General features: G+C 53.4%; 6 protein-coding genes across 6 annotated transcripts; 4 read left to right on the top strand and 2 right to left on the bottom strand.

The window, feature by feature from the left end:
- Positions 1-57: 57 nt before the first annotated feature.
- CDEST_00779 (Putative aminoglycoside phosphotransferase, protein kinase-like domain superfamily) lies at positions 58-2,812 on the bottom strand. The gene is made up of 3 exons (XM_062916938.1): positions 1,186-2,812; positions 648-1,135; positions 58-594 (listed from the first exon to the last, which is right to left on the bottom strand). The coding sequence occupies exons 1-3, from the start codon at positions 1,414-1,416 to the stop codon at positions 198-200; spliced, it is 1,116 nt and encodes a 371-aa protein (XP_062772989.1). The 5' UTR covers positions 1,417-2,812; the 3' UTR covers positions 58-197.
- A 2,119-nt stretch (positions 2,813-4,931) lies between these two features.
- CDEST_00778 (uncharacterized protein) lies at positions 4,932-5,625 on the top strand. The gene has a single exon (XM_062916937.1). The coding sequence runs from the start codon at positions 5,402-5,404 to the stop codon at positions 5,591-5,593; it is 192 nt and encodes a 63-aa protein (XP_062772988.1). The 5' UTR covers positions 4,932-5,401; the 3' UTR covers positions 5,594-5,625.
- A 1-nt stretch (position 5,626) lies between these two features.
- Positions 5,627-8,521, top strand: CDEST_00777 (Putative pleckstrin domain, PH-like domain superfamily). Its single transcript, XM_062916936.1, has 2 exons — positions 5,627-6,510; positions 6,569-8,521. Exons 1-2 carry the CDS (start codon positions 6,283-6,285, stop codon positions 7,562-7,564), a joined length of 1,224 nt encoding a protein of 407 aa, XP_062772987.1. The 5' UTR covers positions 5,627-6,282; the 3' UTR covers positions 7,565-8,521.
- A 538-nt stretch (positions 8,522-9,059) lies between these two features.
- CDEST_00776 (Putative glycoside hydrolase, family 5, glycoside hydrolase superfamily) lies at positions 9,060-10,702 on the top strand. The gene has a single exon (XM_062916935.1). The coding sequence runs from the start codon at positions 9,437-9,439 to the stop codon at positions 10,688-10,690; it is 1,254 nt and encodes a 417-aa protein (XP_062772986.1). The 5' UTR covers positions 9,060-9,436; the 3' UTR covers positions 10,691-10,702.
- Position 10,703: 1 nt separating this feature from the next.
- CDEST_00775 (Putative guanylate kinase-like domain, THO complex, subunit THOC1) lies at positions 10,704-14,217 on the bottom strand. The gene is made up of 5 exons (XM_062916934.1): positions 13,756-14,217; positions 12,878-13,690; positions 12,655-12,810; positions 11,696-12,598; positions 10,704-11,644 (listed from the first exon to the last, which is right to left on the bottom strand). Exons 1-5 carry the CDS (start codon positions 14,032-14,034, stop codon positions 11,156-11,158), a joined length of 2,640 nt encoding a protein of 879 aa, XP_062772985.1. The 5' UTR covers positions 14,035-14,217; the 3' UTR covers positions 10,704-11,155.
- A 255-nt stretch (positions 14,218-14,472) lies between these two features.
- Positions 14,473-19,735, top strand: CDEST_00774 (Putative intron-binding protein aquarius). The gene is made up of 4 exons (XM_062916933.1): positions 14,473-14,988; positions 15,044-15,531; positions 15,581-18,655; positions 18,713-19,735. Exons 1-4 carry the CDS (start codon positions 14,699-14,701, stop codon positions 19,162-19,164), a joined length of 4,305 nt encoding a protein of 1,434 aa, XP_062772984.1. The 5' UTR covers positions 14,473-14,698; the 3' UTR covers positions 19,165-19,735.
- The last annotated feature ends 1,358 nt before the right edge of the window (positions 19,736-21,093 follow it).

The raw sequence follows: 21,093 nt of genomic DNA, 5'->3' as shown, positions 1-21,093 counted from the left end.
AAACCAGCATCTAGCTGATTCATGGCGGAATCACATTGCTATATTGCTCTGCAATTCAATATTTTCTGAAGAGTTCTAATGCTCAATAAATTTGGCGAGTACAGGTTTTGGAGGCGTAGGAAAAAGATAGGCTTTCGTTGCCCATGCCGCTCGCTGGGCAGTATACACGAGCGTATATACCCTTCACGTCAATTCGCCTAGCTTGGGGAGAAGATACAGCCCAGAGGGTGACATTCGAAGAACTCGCGGTTCTTCTCCCAAGAATTAATCACCAAGTCCCGTCCTTCAGAGGCCACGCCTTTGATCTGCTGTTCCGTGCCCCAGTCCTGCACAGTTGTGCCGAAGCCGATTAGATGGACGCCAACATGAAGCAAGGTTCTGAAGGCAAAGTCATCGTCAACTACGCCGTATCCCTTCAGAAACCCCTGTATCATCCAAGGCCCAGCGTCCATGTCCTTGTAGAGCTTCAACTCATAGAGCTCTGCAATCATCTGGCCCAGGTCGAGAGGGGTAACAGCCAACATGCACATCTCCCAGTCCACGACAAGAAGGCGGTTGCGTTCGCTTTCCCAAGGCTGGCACTTCAAGAGTATGCTGTGGATCTTTTGAGCAAAGACCTCGAAGTCAGAAACAGACGAGACACTTACTTTCCAGTCCAAAAGTCGCCATGTATAACTTGCAGATTTTCGTCTTTCTCCATCTCTCTCGTCGTCTTTTCAACAATAGCCGTGAAGGTATTGGCACAATTGCCGAGAATGGACGGGAACCTTTCAATGGAGCTGGGGAGGCGCTCATAGTTCACCCAGTGCTTGAGCTTCTGCATCTCCTTGTTCGCCGCCGCGATATCGCGGAACTTGCGCTGCTTCGTGGAGTTGCTCCATTCATGGAATCCCCGGAGCCACTTGCCCACGCTCTCGCCAACATCGAGACACTGCAGTTTGACCGATTCGGAAACCGGGGCCATGAAGTGTTGCAGGGCGTAGTTCTTGAGGCTCAGAGGATTCGGCTGATACTCTTGAACCTGCGTGTTCGTCACTTCGTTGAAGTAGAGCATCTTGGGCGTCGCGACGCTGGTCTTGTTACCAACGGTTGGCGGTAGCGCAGAGAGGTATTTCAAGCACGATTCCTCGATCCGCTGGTACATGTTAGACCGATCAAAGGGCGGCCGGGGACATCGAGTCTTACGCATCGCGACTTGGGGAGTTTGAAATCCGGATTTTGGGCGAGAAAGTCTTCGCCGTGCTTCACAGCCACCTCGGTTGTTCCATCGGCCAAGGGGTGTACCAGATTGACGTTGTAGATGAAGTTCGCCGTCCCGCCACTGAGAAGACGGCCAGACTCGAAGTGGAACGGCGTATCGACCAGCTCGGCCTTGACCTCCCTCAGAATTCGGTCGGAGATGGTTCCGCCTGCCATGACTGAGGGAGTGTCGGTTTCCTGGTCAAAGCTAGAGGCCGTCGAGAAGAATGATCTGGACTCTATGGAAGAAAAATGGTGTTTGAGGTGACGCTCGGGTGAGCGGTAGCCGACGAGAATATCTCAAATTCAACCTTGCTAGTAGAGTGTAAGTCTTTATCAGTGTATCGATGCGATGATTGATGTGGTTGTCTTGAAATCTACAGTTTGATCGTAGCTGAACAGGATATTTTATTCCCACAGTCGGGCGCCGGATGCGGGGCTCAGATGCACGATCTTGCCGGAAAATGATATCTACAGATGACTCAGTCGGCGTGAAGTTTCACCTTCACAACTATCCTCAACTTTCATCATCGCTCTACTACCACCAGTAAAAGACATCACATAATTGCACTATTCTGGCATCATGCGGGTCATTCGGAGAACGCTTCCGCCTGGGGTCTGAAGCATATGTTGACAAAATGTGCGAGACACGCATTATGCCCCATGTCAATTCGATTCGCTTACACCAACGAACAATGTGCTGGGTAGTCCTTTTCGGCCAACGACAGATTATATGAATTGCCAAGAAGGGGTGGCTTGTCATTATAGAAGCGTGTAGATCACTCGTCCAGAAAACAGCTTGTTATCCAACTCGAAATTCAACCTTCCAGCTCCCCCGAATCTCCCCAACGTGAATTGCAACCCTACAATCAGTCAAGTAATGAAGAATGTTTGCTTCGCGAGAATCACCTGCGGACCATTGCACACCGTCAACAAGCCCTCGAGCTATCGTTGTGGCTAATGGATGTGACCAATCCACCGACATCCGCGACATCCGCGACATCGAATGCATTTTTCGTTTGATTCGGATGATAGGACTTTGACAGACAAGCCACTAATGCGACGCTTGGCACAGGCTGCCCTGTGAGAACTGTGAGATGGTCAATCGTGAATATTTGTCAGGCCCAATGTTGGACAAGTGAGGACAGGACGCCAGATCCGAAAGCTTGGTATTATTACCGTAGTACAATTGGGCCCTGGGCTAAGATACAGAATTACAGTGTCGGGATGCCCAATATGTTACAGGTGTTGAATGGGTTAGGAGGGTTCATATCAAAACTATTTCTGTGGCGCTCTTGGGCAAATGGGAGAGGAAGTGTTAGTACTCCTCGCCAATGTCCGACAGTAAATGAAGCCATGAATTTATTTTTGGGCAGAAACAGGAAGGGGAAGCTATCACTCAAGGCAGAAGTGGAATTCCAGGAGCGTCGGTATATCAAACGATGTGTGCAGCATTTAGCTCTAGTTCAAATGATTGTCGCGGTAGCTCAAGCCTCCTGTGCTTCACGGGTAGGAATGAGCTCGACTTGAGAGGGCAGCAAGAACATCTGCGTTTAGCAACTCTTGAGGTGAGCTGAAGGCACCGACCAAATAATAGTCCAGCCACAAAAACATAAGAGATCAACAGCCAGCCACCGGGCCGCACCGGGCTTCCGCACTAGCGGATACCAGATCCTGATCGGACTGGGATTAGGCGCCGTGGAAGAACAGTTCGCAGTCATGGCGAGTGAGCCCATTTGACTCCTGGGCACCTCACCGCTCTTTCAAGATCCTGAGAGATGCTCTTTATCGCGAACAAGAGACCCGAAAACGGATCGTTTCGATAGAGGAGCATGCCGGGAAGCGCTTCTGCTCTGCGGTGAGGGGGGGGGCGGGTAAGCATGGGAGGGTGGAAAGTTACAATGGTTGGTCCTCGGAGACGCTCTCACGCACTATTTCGGTCTTGGCAACAGGATCGGGATTGCTGTGCGCAAATGGAACAGACAGAGACTATCGAGGCTGGAACATGACGTCGAACGCAGGGTGGAGATGAGCCTCACGTGCTCGGATGGACTGTAAAGAAAAGGAGGAAGAGGGCCGTCGTGAGAACAAAGGAGTTGGTCGAGTAGATCATGGAAACGTACGATGCCTAAGCACGCGCTCGGCCAGTAGGTTCAGGCCAAGTCAGGGCGCTTATACGCGATGACGCGCCCAGGTTTCAATGCATTTCGACGTGAGGAAGAGAATGTTGTATGGGAAGTAAGAGTGATGCTGACTCTTGGGTGCCAATTGGTCCAGTTTGTGTCTTCCACTGACGTTCCCGTGCGTGGTTTCCCAGGCACGTAATGTTGATAAAGTTCAAAGGGCCGAGAAAAAGCATGGACAAGAACGGAGAGACAAGCGACATGTTCGGACCGTCAGAGACAATGCGGCTCCTAAGAAAACAAAACAGACATATAGAGACCTTTTGCATAACTGTGGCATGAGGATAGAGAAACAACATGGGATGAGGAATGCTGTATTTGGAACAGTGTGGGCCCGAAGTGTGGCCCGAAGTGTGGCCCGCCGAAACAATACCCAAGGACCATGAACCAAAGGGCCAACAGTGCCAGCGCAGTGGGTTGTTTGAACTTTGGAAAAATGGCTGGATATGGCCGGGATCACAATGGGGAAGGAGTCGCACCCCAACCACTTGATCAAACAGCTCGGGAGGGGGGGTTGAAACGGGGCGGTGCTGCTTGTTCAGAGCTTCGCCCATTGATCCGCTGCGAGATACCTACCTACCTAGGCGGGGTACCTATGGTAGGTATCTGTACAGTGCTCGAACCACGTAATCGTACGTGCTTTTTTTTTCTTTCTGTCCAAGTATCCTAAATCTGACAGTTCTGCAGTTCAACCGATGTGAAGTATCTGTTCCATGCAAAACTCAAGCTTAGAATCCAAATGAACGAGTACCAAGACAACGAGCGAGCATCGATCGAATCGTTTCCAACCGTCAGATGCATCGGCGACCATGTCTCCCAACCACCTCTTCCCTGTCTCCCAAGCCTGTCATCCTAAGACAGGTTTCCTCCTTTATATCCATTTTTCTCCGTCTTCTTTTTTCTTCTCCTTTTTTTTTGGGGACTCGCTCGCCGTCAACCACTCATGTTCGAGTCGGTGAGCCGAACTGAACCTGGACGGGTTTCTGGTCACGGCCCAGACTTCTCCGCAACCCCCTCACTGGGCTCCACCAGGCACTTTCCGCACAAGAGGTGTGGCGGCAGGGGTTCTTCAAGAGCACTGTTGTATGTATCCGTTGGTAAATAGGAACGGAGAGGTGCAAGAAAGCGATATGGATGCACTCACTCACATGGCCCAAGTACACATGAGTGAGGATAGTGAGGTTGACATATTCGCACAGAGTGCATTGAGATGAGAGGCCCACGGCGCACGCACGAATGGAGACCGAGACCAGCCCCTGGGCCCATCGTCATCTCATCAACTATGCCAACGCCACGGCAATGCATTAAATAGAGAAAAGGCCCCACGTCCTAATTTTGTCATCTCCACGCCCATTCGTCGGACCCCTTCAGATGGCGTCTCTCAAAATTGATACCTCTAGCAGCAAGCATTGTTGAGAGGTGGGTGATTTGAACCTGCTTTTTGCCTGCGACATCGCTGTGCCGATCAGCGTCCCCCTCAAAGCTTAACTCAGGCACCACCATTATGATCACAACACATAGTACAGATACTATGGTACTCTCTCTACCTAATGTTGGATGTACCTCTTTACCAAAGTTCACGCAAGAAATCCAATCACCTCTAGACTTTTACTGGTGCCTGGTCACCCCCCCATTGGATCTCTTCTGTATCGTCACTCTCGCTGTTGCTTGTCCCTCACTGTTTGTCACTTCCCCCCCCTTTGCACTTGCTTGCTCCCGCAACATCCGCCCTTTCCTCGGCCTCCCCCCTGCTCGAGCCTCAAATCCTCGACCAAGAACCAAGAACCAAGAACCAAATTGCTTGGTTGCAGGTTCCCCGAGACTCCAACCCACCTTCTTGGCTTATCATTCTCACACCTCTCTAGCCCAGACGAGACGCATCTCATTCCGGCATTCGGATCTCGTCGCTTCTACCACCTTGCGTCTAGGTTCCTCTCCGCCGGACCACCACTCGTTTTTTTCTGGCGTTAGTTTTTTTAATGGTTTCTAACCGCACCGCACCCACACCCGAACACTCTCACCGCATCTTAGATTATTACATACCTGACCTCCCATACCGCTCTGTTCCATCCCCGAGGCACCCAGAACTTTCGCCTTTTCCCTCTTGCCGTCAAGTACTCCTGCCTGCTCTCTTAGACTTGAGATTCGTCTCCTTTTCTTGGCAACCCTAGTCTCATTCAACACTCCCAAATACCCGACATCTGGTCAACATATATACAAGACATCCGTGCGAAAAGGAGCAGGTGTCACAGAAGCTTTTCTCTCTCTCACTCTCTGGCTCTGCCCCTTTTCTCACAGCTACGCACAAACACCGCGCGCTACCTGTCTCATTCCGCCTTGCACAATCGTTCCCCCGTTTCCACGTGTGTCCAAACATACTTCTTACTTCTTTCGCTCTCTTTATTTAGCTTCTCGCAGGGGCAGCAGCATAAACACGCCCCCGGTCAGGCCCAGCAGCACTTCAACAATCCACGGGCAAGGGCACGATAATAAAGCCACCACCAGCACGCGGCTTCCACTCGTTATATCCACCTCCAGCCACCTCGACTTCTACCTCATCTGGCATCCCACCGTGCATTGTGGAAATCCCTCTTTTCTGTATCTACTCTGTACCCGTTTCGATATACCAGGGACCTTGACATCTGGGACATTTTCAGTTGCTCCCTCACCCACCGACGCCGCCGCAGTTTCTTCATCTTCTCCCGTTGTTGGCAACGCCTACCTCTGCCCACTCTGTCCGTCGTCCCTTCGCTGACCTGGAGGATCTTCGAATGGGAATCCCATTGATACGCAACTGCATGCAACTCCTACTCCACTTACACCCACGACGACCCGACGCAACTTGACGTCCATCTTCATCATGACGATGGCTCAGTCGCAGATGCAGCTGTCTACGCCGCATTCGACACCAGACCTGGGTGTAACTGTTCCACCGGTATCGATTTGCCTCCCCAACGATGCCAATGCTCGACTGCGAAGCCGTCTGGCTCTGGATACCTACTCGTCGCCCGTCAACCAGAATGGCAGCTTTGAATTCGACCGCGTCGTGAAGAGCGGCTATCTGCAGAAGCGCACGCAAAAGACGAAGGTTTGTTCAACCTCCACCCATGCCTTGCGCCTGGCACTGTTGCTGACCGGCTGGATAGGCTTGGAAATCAATCTACCTCGTCCTCAGACCTAATGCGCTTTCCATCTACCGATCTGACAAGGAGGACAAGCTGCGACACAAGCTGTACTTGGCCGATTTGACGGCCGTCGCTCTGCTCAAGGACCCCAAAAACAAGAGAAAGAATGTGTTCGGGCTGTTCTCGCCGGCGAGGAACTACCATTTTCAGGCCAGCAGCAGCCACGATGCCGAAGAATGGGTTGAGTTGATTAGGAACCATGCCCGGATCGAGGAGGAACACGAGGAGCTGCTTCTCGCAAGCCCGACGGGACGGCGCCAGTCGTATATGGCTGTCAGCAGCTCTGGCCAAGCCGGGGAGACGACGAAAGCCGAGAGAGTGGCATCAAGCTCCCCAGAGCCGCTAGAACCCCCGGTGCCACTCTTCGTCGGCTCAACCCATCGCCGCCCATCCCAGATGGCGGACACCGCTGGCTATTCGGGCAATGAACTGGCGTCGCATTCCGACTTCTCCGACAATGACATACAGCGGATACAGGGAATGTCAATCGAGAACTTGGCTGTCCAGTCCCCATGCGAGGGCTCGCAGGATCGGCCTGGCCTTGGACGCAATGCGAGCCAGGTTAGCGGCCTGAACGTCGAGCAAGACCCGGATCGTGTCATCTGGCAGGGCTGGCTCTGGTTCCTCAAGAGCAAGGGCGGCGTGAAGCAATGGAAGAATTTATGGGGTGTCCTCAGACCGCGGAACTTCATCCTTTACAGGGACGAGTCTGAGTACACTGCGCAGTTCATCAGACCCATGTCGGCGATTGTGAACGTGGTAGACATCGATCCTGTCAGCAAAACCAAGAAGCACTGTCTCCAGCTCATCACGGAAGAAAAAAGTTACCGATTCTGTACTCACGACGAAGAGTCGCTTATCCACTGCCTCGGCGCATTCAAGAGCTTATTTGCCAAGCGACGAGAGCTCGAAACGCGGGGTCCTACTGGAGGAAACCAGTCCACATCTGCAGTATGAGAGGCTGCATATACTTGGCAACCCATGGAGTTCCTTTTTTCTTTCTGTTTCTTCAGCGGGAGTCTTTGCCGTAATCCCTTTTCTCTTTTGTTTACGACACATGATACAACGATACACACATGGGGCTCGACAGAGCCCAGGAGACACACTAGCTAGTAGGGAGTCATACAGCTTTCGCCATGCTGGCAAAGGGCTCTGTAACCGGTGCAATCCTCGGAGAACACATGAACGGGACAGACCGGGGAGTGCCTAGCCGGTCAACTGTTTGTTTTAAGATGGCAGTATATCCTAATGTGGTATTGTGGCAGACCGAGGCTGCCGACATCACTCCACGGGGGTGGATTACGATTAATGATGAATATGAATCAATATTTGATAACAACATACATCCCATAATTTCCGTGAGCATCATGTGGACTGAGTCTCTGGCGTTGACCAGCCAAGGAAAGTTCCCAGTCAAGGTTTGGCCGAGTGCCAAGAACGCGACGAAATGATCACAATTTCTGATTGTCGGCCAGTGTATGATTCTGCCGTGGGTATCTGGGTCCAACCCGCATTGAGCCAGAGGCAGCAGATGTTGTTGAAATCGACAATAGCCCCGATTGGATCTGCCAACGGCATCAATAGAGACACGTTTGTCTTCAAGATGCGGTGCGGGAGTTCTCCCAAGACGGGGGACAGGAGAAAGAAGCACTCGCTATCACTGCACTGGACATCGTGGTGAACGTAGACTGTGGCGAATGAGAGAGGCGCATGGCTCTGGCCCCACAATGTCAGCTCGGTCGGGTGACGTGGGTCCCTCTTCGGACGGTCCTATCGCGCGGCGTCCCGGCCACACCAACCTCACCCCCTTCACCGTTAGGGGGTCAGGACGTCGGGACGCCACCACATCCCCAGACCCTCGCCGGGGCGTAGCTCTTTATTCCCAAGTTCATGCCGTCTCTGCCCATTAACACCCAATCGCACGCCAGAAAGACCATGTGGTCCAGAAAGGGGCCTGATGGACCCACGCCGCGGCGGCATGCTTTCTTGTCTTCCTGTTTGCTGCGATGTGGCGGGTCGTAGCGTTCGTCGAGTTGAAGCGTGTGCTATTCGTGTCGAGGTAGAGTAAAGGAGCGTCTTGGGCTTTTCCATGGACGGAATACGACCCTGTCCGGCCATGCTGGCGGCCGAATCAGCGTTCTTCATCCGATGTTTATACATGTCCTTGACGAGTCTTGACAGGCCGGGTTGTGTCTCCATGTGAACGAAACGTAACATGGCGGGACTGTGGCGGCGGCCTCGAAGGCGATGCTGTCGCTCCCCTCGTTTCCGTTCGGCCGACCACCTCGAGCGAGGTAAGATGAGTGGAGGAGGTCTCGACCGGTCAATGTAGGGTCGCGTGCTATCCTCGACGCGAGTGGTTCAAGTGACTATGCCCCGTTAGAGTCCCATCACCCTTCGTGTCCACGCACAGTGGCCATTTTTGAAGGTTGTACGTGCTGGAACACATCTTGTGTATCGTTTCACTTGTCTTTCTAGACCCTCAGCTGCCCAACACGACGGTCCTCGTGAGGTTTGGTTGGCTTGCCCACTCCCCCGGACTGACCCCGTCACCAGTGTTTGACGGCGCGATGTGATTGATGACTGACTCATATCCTCTCGCGAACCCTACTTCGCTCGCTCTGTTCTGCTCTCTCTTTCTTACAGGCACACGGCTTGTTCGCTTTCCGCTATCTGGGTTGACAACACCTACGGAGCCTAGAGGATGACCTAGTCTGCGTATACCAGGATAGAATAGGATCTAGGGAACCCATAGTCAGACAACCTGTCGGACCCCAACCATACCGCAACAACCCTCACTCGACTCGACCATATCATCAAACTGCCGCCATGAGGTTCATCCATAGCCTCTGGGCCATGGGTCTCTTCCTCTTCCTCCCCGTACTCGCCCAGAAGCCCCAGCTGCCGTTGTTCTCGACCTCCCGATGGATCACAGACTCCTCTAACAAGCGTGTCAAGCTCCGCTGTATCAACTGGGCCGGCCATATGGAAGTCAATCTCCCGGAGGGCCTACACAAGCAGTCCGTCGAGTACATTGCCGACTGGATCAAGCAGGAGGGCTTCAACTGCGTCCGCCTCACTTTCTCGACCGACCACGCACTGAACCCGGGGATCAAGGTCCGCGACTCCTTCGTCAATGGTGCCAAGGCCGCCGGCGTATCGGAGGCGGATCTTTTGCGGCTGTACGACATTGCCGTGGTTCGCAATCCGTTCCTGGCGGATCCCAACATCACCCAGCGTGATGTCTTTTCGAGAGTCATCGACGTTCTCTGGGACCGAGGCGTCATGACCGTCCTCGACAACCACGTTAGCAGGGCTTCGTGGTGCTGCAACCTCGACGACGGTAACGGGTGGTGGAAGGACGCGCGCTTCTACTGGGCCGCCAACTCACGCTTCTTTGACACGGGCAACTGGCTCGCGGGCCTGCAGCAGGTCTCCTTCTGGGCCAGGACCAGACCCGGCGTCGCCGCCATCTCGCTCAGGAACGAGCTCCGCGCAACGTGGACGCAAATTCCCTTTGCGGCGGACCAGTGGTACGGCTACGTCGCGCGGGGCGCAAAGGCCGTTCACGAGGCCAACCCGGACGTGCTCGTCGTCATCGGCGGGCTCAACTCGGCCACGGACTTCACGCCTCTCCGGACGCGGAGTCTGGACACCGCCGCGTGGCGGGGGAAGAACGTGTGGGAGGCGCACAGCTACAGCTTCACGGTCACGACGCCCAACTTTGGCGACTGCAGTGTCGAGAAGGCACAGTACGGCGCGCTGTTCGGGTTCGTGCTGGAACAGGGCAAGGGGTACACGGGGCCGCTGTTCATGTCCGAGTTTGGCGTCGCCATGTCGGGCGGGCCGGAGAACGGGCTATCGGCTGAGGAGCACGCGTATCTAACGTGCTTGGTCGGATATCTTGAGGATAATGACGCGGACTGGGCTCTGTGGGCGATCCAGGGAACCTATTACGTTCGGAACAAGGTTGTCGATTTCGACGAGACGTGGGGGGCCATGGATCGCGAGTGGAGGGGGTGGAGGAATCCGGCGTTCAAGAGCATGCTGGGAAATATCTTTTCCGTCACCCAGGGACCGTAGAGCAGTCCTTCCGAGGGCGAGGATGTGGGATCGTTCGGGTCATTGGTGCCTGGAGCCCGGTGGATATACGTAGACAATGCCCTTGATGTAGCTCTTTCTTGTACGCAAAGTCGACGTACGTATATATTCATACCAATATCTCTTCGCGCGCCGAGAAAAGCGTAGTGGGTGGACACCCGTTCCCGCTTACAGTTAGAATACATACTGTTGATACCAGCTTGGAACGGAACGCGAATGAACCCCCCTCCCCGGTCGGTTGGTGAGTGACAAAGTGTTAGATTTTGTGGTAAGTAGTATGAGAGCGACATGGTCAATGTAGGTCATCTCTGATTATCTCCACATCAGGGGGAATGGAGTGTAAAATCCGGGGTATCAAGCATCTCTACCAATTCCTGACGTGGCTATGTGTGATTCGATCTCTCTGAGGGCCGGCGTGCACCCGCGTTCCACCCCTGGGCTATGACACTAAGATGCCTCCGGAGTTCCTTTGGTCTCGCCAGCCTCTTCAGTCTGTGTTACTTCCATAGGTTCCGTGGATTCCGCAACCACTTCGTTCTCCTTACTTTCCTGCGGATCTTGGGCTTCCTGCGACGCCTGTGGTGCCTGTGATGCCTGTAGTTGCTCGCTCGCCACATCAACCATGGTCTCATCTGCGTCCTCCATCGTCTCGCCTTCCAGCTTGCCATTTGTGAGTGTCGCCTCAGAGGTGCCGTATACGTGTCCCTCAAAAGCCTGGAAGGTAGCATCCAGCTCTTGATTGGTAAGAATTAAATCGAATTCCCCTTTCAGCTTCGAATCGGCCTCAAAATAAGGAGCTGCTTGGGCGAGAGCCTTCTGCACGGCATCATCGTCCTTCTCTGCCTTCCTGAGACGCTCCTCCAGTATATCGAGACTTGGTGGCAAAACGAGGATGGTTCGTGCCGAATAGCCAAGTTCCCGTGCTTGCTGAATAGCCTGTACCCTTGTCAGTTGCAGATCAGTCACGGAAACTCCAGCAAGTCTTACCTCGCCGTCCATATACATAATGGGGACCTTCCCACCCTCGGCAGCCGCCTCTGCGGCCTTGCGACTCGTGCCGTAGTCTACCTTGTCGATAGTCGTGAATTCTAACAACGCATCGCCGTCCCTCAACATGTTGAAAGCTTGCGGTTCGACGTAGTAGAAGTCCTTGCCCTCGACTTCACCCTCTTGCGGCTTTCTTGTGGTATGCCGAGGCACACGCGTGAACGCGCCTGGACGCCGCTCTGCGAGAAGACCGAATATAGTCGCTTTGCCGGCCCCAGGCGGTCCTGATATGATGATTGGCCGCTTGTCCTCGGGGACATTGTCATTGTTTACCTCTTCCTCCGCAGCAGCCTCACCTTCGTCAACATCAACCGGCTCTTCAAACACGGCGTCGATCTTTTCTGGGTCGTCTATCTTATCAAAGAGGGCCAACCTTGATTTGCTCGCTATCCGGAGGGCTCGCCAACTTTTGCTGGCTTTGCTCTCAATCGCGGCGGCCTTGGTTTGGTTGGTTGTCGGCATATCAATCTCGAAGTCGTCATCCGCAATCTTCCGTTTAAAAATTCCAAGCTCTGGCAGACTGTATCTTTCCTCGGCCTTGAGCTTCTGCATCGCAGTTTCGTCACCGCCGTCTTCCAGGAAGCCAAGGGGCAGTGAGCCCATCGGCATGGCCCTCAGACGCTTCTTCGTTGTCGTACGTTGAGCAACCTTTTTGGCCTCGACGAACAAATCAGGAGACACTGCCGGCAACTCGATCGACGGACAGTTCTCGGATTTCCAACGGATCCAGTTCTTGTCCCTGGCGAGGACCGTCTCAACCATGCGGCTGAAGTACGGGCCATCGACGCCGTGCTTAAGGTATTTATCAACAATTGTCCTTTTCATCTCCAAAGCCCACTTGGTCTTATCCTCTGTTAGCCTCGCTGTTTGTAACCCGCAGATTCGAAGTGAATACATACGTCTTCTTCGCTCAGAACCTGGCCAAGGTAGATGACCGATTTGTTCTGGGCATTGCCAGCCAGTTTTTCTTTCGTCTTGTTTGATAAAGAGAGAAGGAAGTCCATGATGATCAAGGCTTGAACAAGTATGTGTCTGCGGAAGGAAATGTCGCTCATCTACGAAAAAAAAAAAAGGAAAAAAAGTAAGCGTCGAAACCAGTTTGTGGAGCGTGGCATTACCTACTTCAAGCTCAAAGAGATCCCGGCTGGTGAGGTATTTGGGATTGTAGGAATTTGCCAGGTCACTTCCTTCCACATCGTCTCGTTTCCTCTTTAGACCTCTCTGTGCCTCATCAACTGCTTTGGGTGGTCTCTGGCCTTGTTCGTTCTGTATGGCCCGGAAAGAAGTCATGGTTGCTTCAAGCCCACGTTTGAAGTTCGCCAAGTGGGAAGGATCGAATAGCTTCTTGGGCTGACTAAAAGTCTCCTGGAGTGACCAAAACTGAGGATACAGTGCGTCAGGGTCAAGCGGTTGGTCAGGCTGTGTCGGTTGCTTCGCATCGAATGAAACGGCCTTTGCCTGAGACTTCACTTCGCCGTCTTTGACACCATTCTGGCTGTCTATATCCATCTGCTCTGTCGATTCGTCTGTCTTGACGCCTGTGTCGTCGAATACGGTGACGTTCTCGACGTGGTATTCTCCTCGCAAGTTGACAGAGCTCTTGTCACCCAAGGGAAAGCTCTGAAACATGAAGATGAAAACCCGGCCGCAAAAGGCCGTATCCTCAGCACGAGACAGGCGTCGCAGCAGTTCGTTACAACTGCGCAGAATGACCAACTGCTTCTGCTTAAAGTGCTTCACGGTTATTCTTTCGCGTCTTGATTCGAGGAAATCGAAAATCTTGCGGCATCCAGCGATTGTCTGGCTGTCTAAGAGCTCTTCCACCAGCCAAAAAAGGAGGGCCGGATCGCACTTTTCGTCATCGGAGAGGATGGTGAGGAGGTCGAACAGGTTCCAGACCTTGACGAAATCCGGGGACTCGATGGATGTGGTGGCCTAAAGGTGCGGGTTGGTCATCAGTTGGAGGATTGTCTACGATCCGATCGGTGATTTCGACGTACAATCAAGTTGCTGAAAATGTTCCGCACTGCAGTCTCAATGGTTGCAAACTGCTGGGCCTTGTTCTGTGTCGCGATTTCGGTTCCATTTTGCTGCTCTGGCGTCGTGAGAACGCGTGCAAGTTGATCGTCCAGATCACCGAAGTCTATCTTCTGTAATGCGGGCTCGATCGTGGGGGTAGATTTGACTTCCATTGAGCGAGCCAAGAGGTCGTCGAGCAGCTCGGCAAACGCGATTACCCCAGGCATCTGATGCCGATTGGATGTGACAGCGGCCGGCATCTTGCGATTTCTTGAGGTTGTTGCGCTTGGGCAGGTGGAAGCGAAATGGGCGTAGCCCAATATGCCATGAGCCGAGTGATTTTAGGAGTTGACACTTCGAGTATGCTTTGGAATTCAGAAGTCGAGGGGTTTGATTGTCAGGGTCGTGATGTTAGCGATGCGCAAGGCTGGAGATTTGTTCAGCCTGCTCAAGCTGCAGGTGAATCAAATAAGGTACGTATCGCAGCAAACACGAAATCGAAAACGGTTCCAGGTCCAGTGGGGTGGATCTACCACCTGCGGTAGGGGGCATTGAGCTATGGTAAATATTTTGAAGTCCCTGCAAGTCGTCCAATAGTGGCGCACCACCGCTGTTTGCTTAGCAGCCACTACCGCTAAGTACCTCCATCCAAGCTAAGGTACAGCCAGAAGTTACCTCAGCAAGCCAACACCGGGGGGAAACGACCGCGTCGCTGTCGCGCAGAGGCGTGGAAACAGGACTGTGTGAATTGCCCGATTTGCAAGGCTGAAATTTTTGAGCTCGCAGCATTTCGTCACTGTCAACAATTGCGCGCCTGCGCATCAAGCCCAGCGAAACATATCGACACCCACCCGCCTTTTTACCTCCCCGGTATGCGATCGCGAACACCGGTGCCATATACTGTCCCAAACTAGAGTGCCCAGCATGCCCACGGCCAAGAGGCAGAAGAAGAGCGGCGACGCTCAGTCTGCGCCGTCAACTCGATCCCAAACGAAGGCCACAAGCGACCGCCCGACAGTTGCCGATATCGAGGGGGAGAGCGCATTTGCTCAACTGGCAAAGAAGCACTGGCTTAAAACAACCAGAAGCAAAAGGGCGGTCAAGGTCAAAGTGAAGAATGACGTTCTCAAGCACGAGATTTGGGACGTCTTAGAGCGCGATGGATTCCCATATAAGTCTATCTTGACCTTGGAAAGTTTGCAAACCCTGGAAAGGTATGATAGTTCAATTCGGAACTCTGGCACTTTGCTGACTAGGACGGTCTCGCAGCTATCTTTGGCCTGGCTATACGGAAGACTCTTCCAACCATCACGTCTTGCTGGTGGTACTGCTTGTGAATGCGAAACGGCGCGAGCAACTCGAGGCATGGAGCATATTCGAGGACCGCCCTGACGAATTTTCGAGCCTGTTTCGCCGAGTTTTGTCCATGACGCTCGACCCAACGTTGTCGCCCACGATCCGGACACATCTGCTGTCCTTCCTGATATCAGCCTTCCAAAGCCTGGACTGTGCGATTGTGAGAAAGGAATGTGCGCCGTTGGTCTCCATTGCTATATGGCACAGTCTTTCAACAGAGGAATTGCGCGAGGAGAAACTTGAACAGAACGCGCATGTGAAAAAGGCATGGCGAGCTGCTGGAAAGAGGTACGATGCTGCCGACGATGCTACGAAAGCGAAGCTGCGGTTTGACCGATCATGGTTGTACACCTTGATCCTACATTTCCTCAAATTGATTTACACGCAAAACGCAAAGCCAGGTAAGGAGGACCCCAGCGTTTTGCGCCGACATTTACTGACTCGAATCAGACCAAGTTCTCTATTGCGAGCGCCTCGTTGAGTTCTTGACGGACCTGCAGAGCCAACTCCCGACTCGAAGATACGTTAACACTCTTCTGCACGATCTTCATGTGTTGCCTGCCATGCGCCTGTCCCCCGTGTTTAATGAAGGGGAAAACACTCTCTTGCGCGATCTCAATGCGCTCCTTCGACACTATACATTTTTCACAATCGACGACCAGACGGGCGCCCAGTTGAGTCGCACCGAAGCCTACGATAGACATTGCGCAAACCTATCAAGACTCCAGAAGACATCATTGAAGCACTTCAAGGACAAACTGACAGTCCTGGCGCTGTCAAATTATGGCTCCATTGACAAGAGAGACGAGCTCTACGGGCTCTTGGAACCCCTTACCGACGAAGAGGTCGTGGAGCTGGCGGCGTTGCTTCGTCTTCGAACCTCGTATCCCGAGTCCGTAGGCTTGAGCATTGACAGAAAGTTTCTCATCGAGACGCTGCTCTCGACCTTCGAACGGCGGAAAACTTTCCAAGAGGTTGCTCGGGACATGAGTCTAGTTCCTACCGAGCACTCATTGTTTGAGAACAATATCATGAGGACGGACAACTACGACGGATCTCACCCCCTGGCGTTGCCAAAACTGAATCTGCAGTACTTGTCTGTTGGGGATTTTCTATGGAGATCGCTCGTCCTCTATCGTGCCGAGGCTTTCTATGGCATCAGGAAAGACGTGGAATCGGCCATCCGACGGCTTCGGCCCGAGAGCCGGAGACCAGGAGAAACCACTTTCCAAGGGTTCTCTAAGATGGCGTTGCCAACATCGAAGCCCTCTATTCTTGAGGTGGCACCCGCCCTTGTGGGAGACGACAAGCCATCTTTAGTTCGGGCAGAGATCTCCATCGACGTTCGCCGCCTGAACGACGCCATCAAGCGCGAATGGGACTCGTTGAGGCCAGACGACGTTGTCTTTCTTTTGGCCATTGAGGCGCCAGCCGCCAAGAGCATCGCCAACGGAGATGGTGCACATTCGGAAGCTGAAAAGCTTGGTGTTGTGTCCATCCGTTCTGCTGAGATCATCCAGATCACCGACGACAAGGGAAAAGTGGTCCGGGATGGTTCGGGACACTACGACAGTCGTCGTCGTTTCCAGCTGAGGCTGGATCCAAGGACATACACTGCAGACGCTGAGCGCTCTTCATCCAACCCTCCGGAGGCTTACGAGCGAATCAATGTTGTCATGCGCCGCAGCGGACGGGAGAACAACTTCAAGCCGGTTCTGGAATCCATCCGTAGTCTGACCCTTTCCGAAGTCCCCATCGCTTCATGGTTCCATGAAGTCTTCCTTGGCTATGGCGACCCTGCCGGCGCAACCTACAAGCAACTGCCAAACCGCATCAAGACCATCGACTACCGCGATACTTTCTTGGATTGGCAGCATCTCACGGGAAGCTTGCCTGGCAAGGTTGTCGAGCCTAGAGACGATGTTTCTGGTAGCTTTGGCCCGCCCTACGTCTTGGAGACGGCCGGACGCCAAGCAGTTGAGCCACCATCAAAGCCTTCCAAGAAACGCCGCCGAGACGTTGAGCCTGCTCTTTTGGCCGAGGTAGAGACCGTCAAGGTGTCGACCTACAAGCCACCCAACATGGGACCGTACCCCGTCGATGCGCCAAAGCTGAACAAGATCCGTTTCACTCCGGCACAAATAGAGGCGATCACGTCTGGAACGCAACCCGGACTCACCGTCGTCGTGGGACCCCCTGGCACGGGCAAGACGGATGTCGCAACGCAGATTATCAACAATATCTACCACAATTTTCCAGAGCAAAAGACGCTCCTGATAGCACATAGCAACCAGGCGCTCAATCAGCTGTTTGCGAAGATTGTGGCCTTGGATATCGACGCGCGCCACCTACTCCGTCTTGGACATGGTGAAGAGGAACTCTACACCGAAGGAAGCTTTAGTAAGCATGGCCGTGTCGAATCCTTTCTGGAGAACAGAGATAGATACTTGCACGAGGTCAACCGCCTAGCCGCCAGCATTGGCGCGCCGGGTGCGCACGGCAACTCTGCGGAAACGGCCGGTTACTTCAACTCCGTGTATATCGAGCCGGCTTGGGCGAAGTTTACGGAACTCACCAAGGTAGAGGACATAACGGCTGCTGATGTTGTCGGAGCATTTCCCTTCCATCAATTCTTTTCGGATGCGCCGCAGCCACTGTTCCCACCCGAGGCAGACAAGGACACTGTCTTAGAGGTCGCCAATGGTTGTTACCGGCATATTGCGAAGATCTTCTCTGAACTGGCCGATGCGATGCCGTTTGAGATCTTGCGACGGGACCGAGACAAGGCTAACTATCTGCTGACCAACGAAGCGCGCATCATTGCCATGACGTCTACTCATGCAGCAATGAGACGCGGGGAGATCGCATCACTTGGATTCCATTACGACAACGTGGTCATGGAGGAAGCGGCTCAAATCACCGAGATTGAGAACTTCATTCCTCTGGCCATGCAAAAGCCGCAGAAGGGGCAAATGGGCCTCCAGCGAGTTGTTCTCTGTGGTGATCACTTTCAGAATTCCCCAGTCATTCAGAGCATGGCGTTCCGCCACTATGCGAATCTCGAGCAGTCGCTTTTTTCACGACTTGTTCGTCTCGGCGTCCCCAGCATCAACCTCGACCAGCAAGGCAGAGCCCGGCCGTCCATCGCCAGCCTTTACCAATGGCGCTACCCCAAGTTGGGCAACTTGCCGCATGTCGAAACTGAAGGCGAATTCCTTGCTGCAAATGCAGGCTTTAAGTACGACTACCAGTTCATCAACGTGCCCGACTACAAGGGGCGCGGCGAGACAGAACCCACCCCCCACTTCATCCAGAACCTCGGAGAGGCTGAGTACGCGGTGGCTGTATACCAGTACATGCGACTGCTTGGTTATCCGGCGTCGAAGATTAGTATCCTGACGACATACGCTGGCCAGCGAGCCCTGGTGAAGGACGTCTTGGCCCACAGATGTGCCAACAAGGCGATCTTCGGAATGCCTAGGATCGTCACTACCGTGGACAAGTACCAGGGCGAGCAAAACGATTGTAAGTGCCACCCTGCCCCTGCAGAAATTGTCGCACCGAAGCTGACCCGTACTTAAGACATCATTCTGTCGTTGACTCGCACATCAAGGGTCGGATACCTACGCGATATCCGTCGCCTGACGGTTGCGCTATCTCGTGCTCGCCTTGGTCTGTACATCCTCGGTCGTCGCGAGATCTTCGAAACATGCTACGAGCTACGGCAAGCGTTCGAGCAGCTCCTGTCTCGACCCGATAAGCTTATGCTTGTTACCGGTGAACTCTATCCCACGGAGAGATCCCTCGCTGGTGGCACCAACGTCGAAGTTCCTGGAGAGGTGTGCATGGAGGGGGTAGAGCACCTTGGACAGTACGTGTACGAGATGAGTAAGACGAAAGTCCGCCAGCTGCAAGCGGAGGGTGTGATACCTGACGATGGTGAGATGGAGGTGCAAGAGATACCGCAGGAAGTCGCTGAAGAGGTAGTAGAGAACGGCGATGACATTGAGGCGGAGGAACAGGTCAAGGGGTGAGAGAACCTCTATAGGCACCAAAGTAAAGGTCTGTTGGTCGAGTTTCGCTGATGATATGCAAAGCATGACTTGAGTGGGGTAAACCTGTGTCATGATGAACCCGGGCTGGCTTTCAATTTTACAATGTATGGATCTGGGGTGGCTAGGCAAGAGGCCAGGCTACAGATAATGATTACCGGACTGAGCCAGAGAGACAACTTGGAAGCAACGTCACCGTTGAGCTGTACACACCATCTACCTACCTACCTACCTACCTACCTACCCGCATGGGAGGATACAAAAAGTTCTTTCGACAATATCCCATGTTGTCAATCGCAGGATGGAGCCTGTGCACTGCTTCGAGACTTTTTGAAAAAACAAAACAAAAAACAACCCAGGTTATCCAATGAACGTTCTAGAAAGATGCGTAGAATGTCTGACGTCGAAATAACGACGGATGAATGGCCCTGGCATCTTGTTCTTCAAAAGGAGTACATTATGGGAGGGGCGGATTCGCTAGCTTTTCCGGTTCCCCTTCCCTGACCTCCTTCGCCGTGGTAGAAGGTCCTACCATCCCGAGGTACTTTGTATTGTCTAGGAAACGAAGCTTATGCGTCGTGTTGGTGCGTGTGCTGCAGTAGAGGAAGAAAAAGCGTCAAAAAGTTGGCCGGTGAATGGCTAGCCCATCTGGACTGTAGCCCCAGCCAGCAAGGCCCCTGGCCACACGGGGCCCGCACATCATGTATGGTGACGACAGCAAGCGTACCGCGTCGGCTGCTGCTGAAGGGCGGCAGCGGCCACGGCGAGTTGAAGAGGTGTTCCATGTGTGCGTGTGTGCGTGTGTGAGTGGGTGACTACGGAGGGAAGGCCAGACCCAAGCCCGAAGAGGTTATTTCAGAGCATTTGCCTCGTGCATGTCAATGTGGTATTGTGAAGCGTCGAGTTCATGTGGCAGGGTCTTATTTGGGCCATTGTATGCTCAGATGCTGACGAAGTGAGTCAACCGCAAGAGTCAGTCAGCCTGCAGCAGAGTCTGCGTGTCATACCAGACAAAGCATATGTGACGGCGAGGAAACGCCGGAGCCGGCCGGTTCTGTACCACTGTATCCTACCACCTACTGAGGCAATATGGCAGCTGGCAGGACGGGCAACAGGGAAGGAAAGAGGCAACCAGAGGATGGCAAAGTTTCGTCGGATGATTTGGCGGCGTAGACATTGCCAACAACATATGGATGTAACCAGGAAAACGACTAAAACGTCGAATGGGCAATCGACCGCCCGCCCCAGCTCTCCACGTCTAAAATAGTGCTCCCGTCCCATTAGCGTGTTCTGGTCGCTCTCATGTATCCCCTTTCCAAACCTGGAGCCAGCCGCGCAAGGGGGAACGTTGGGAACTTTCCTCTCTTCTTTCTTGGTGCAAAGAAAGGAGACAAGGCACTGTCCGATCCCTCTGGTATCTGGCCCACCTGTTTGTGTGATGAGCTGGGCTTACGGCTGCCACCATCCCCTTCCCCTGGTTCTGTAATCTGGTGTCCCAATGTCGTTCAATGTTCCAGCCAGTTCTGTAGTACGACGCGTGCGGGTCGCCGCTCATTGGTTAACGCGACAGTCCATCATAAGTATCTGTACTTGCGATAAATTTGGCGAGGTATTGTCTACACTGCTCGACAGGCTCGCAACCTCGGAGACGGAGGGAAAAGACTAAGGCTATAGAGCTACTGAAGGAGTGGGCGGGACTTGGAAGCCTTGCCTACGTGTGACGCGACGACCTGAGGGTTGACGTGACACGCCATGCAACCAATTAAAGGATGGTCCGATTTATCGTCGTGACAAGCGGTGATGAGGGCAAAAAAGGAGGGAAGGGACATTCCTATTTCACGCGAGAAGGGATGGGAGCCACACCAGGGCCAAAAGAGGCATGCAGTGGCGGCACGCCCCTTCGAGAATATT

Source organism: Colletotrichum destructivum, chromosome 1 (assembly GCF_034447905.1).
Source record: "Colletotrichum destructivum chromosome 1, complete sequence".
Taxonomy (NCBI): domain Eukaryota; kingdom Fungi; phylum Ascomycota; class Sordariomycetes; order Glomerellales; family Glomerellaceae; genus Colletotrichum; species Colletotrichum destructivum.
This window is presented reverse-complemented; position numbering and strand designations above follow the sequence as displayed.

Excerpts from the sequence above, each read along its gene's own strand:
- CDEST_00777 (XM_062916936.1), top strand. The coding sequence starts at position 6,283 with ATGACGATGGCTCAGTCGCAGATGCAGCTGTCTACGCCGCATTCGACA. Across the intron at positions 6,511-6,568 it reads AGCGCACGCAAAAGACGAAG|GCTTGGAAATCAATCTACCT; the intron begins GTTTGTTCAACC and ends CCGGCTGGATAG.
- CDEST_00779 (XM_062916938.1), bottom strand. The coding sequence starts at position 1,416 with ATGGCAGGCGGAACCATCTCCGACCGAATTCTGAGGGAGGTCAAGGCC. Across the intron at positions 1,136-1,185 it reads AACTCCCCAAGTCGCGATGC|CGGATCGAGGAATCGTGCTT; the intron begins GTAAGACTCGAT and ends AACATGTACCAG. Across the intron at positions 595-647 it reads GGCGACTTTTGGACTGGAAA|CATACTCTTGAAGTGCCAGC; the intron begins GTAAGTGTCTCG and ends AAAGATCCACAG.
- CDEST_00776 (XM_062916935.1), top strand. The coding sequence starts at position 9,437 with ATGAGGTTCATCCATAGCCTCTGGGCCATGGGTCTCTTCCTCTTCCTC.
- CDEST_00774 (XM_062916933.1), top strand. The coding sequence starts at position 14,699 with ATGCCCACGGCCAAGAGGCAGAAGAAGAGCGGCGACGCTCAGTCTGCG. Across the intron at positions 14,989-15,043 it reads AGTTTGCAAACCCTGGAAAG|CTATCTTTGGCCTGGCTATA; the intron begins GTATGATAGTTC and ends ACGGTCTCGCAG. Across the intron at positions 15,532-15,580 it reads CACGCAAAACGCAAAGCCAG|ACCAAGTTCTCTATTGCGAG; the intron begins GTAAGGAGGACC and ends GACTCGAATCAG.
- CDEST_00775 (XM_062916934.1), bottom strand. The coding sequence starts at position 14,034 with ATGCCGGCCGCTGTCACATCCAATCGGCATCAGATGCCTGGGGTAATC. Across the intron at positions 13,691-13,755 it reads ACATTTTCAGCAACTTGATT|GCCACCACATCCATCGAGTC; the intron begins GTACGTCGAAAT and ends CCGCACCTTTAG. Across the intron at positions 12,599-12,654 it reads AGGTTCTGAGCGAAGAAGAC|ACCAAGTGGGCTTTGGAGAT; the intron begins GTATGTATTCAC and ends ACAGAGGATAAG.
- CDEST_00778 (XM_062916937.1), top strand. The coding sequence starts at position 5,402 with ATGGTTTCTAACCGCACCGCACCCACACCCGAACACTCTCACCGCATC.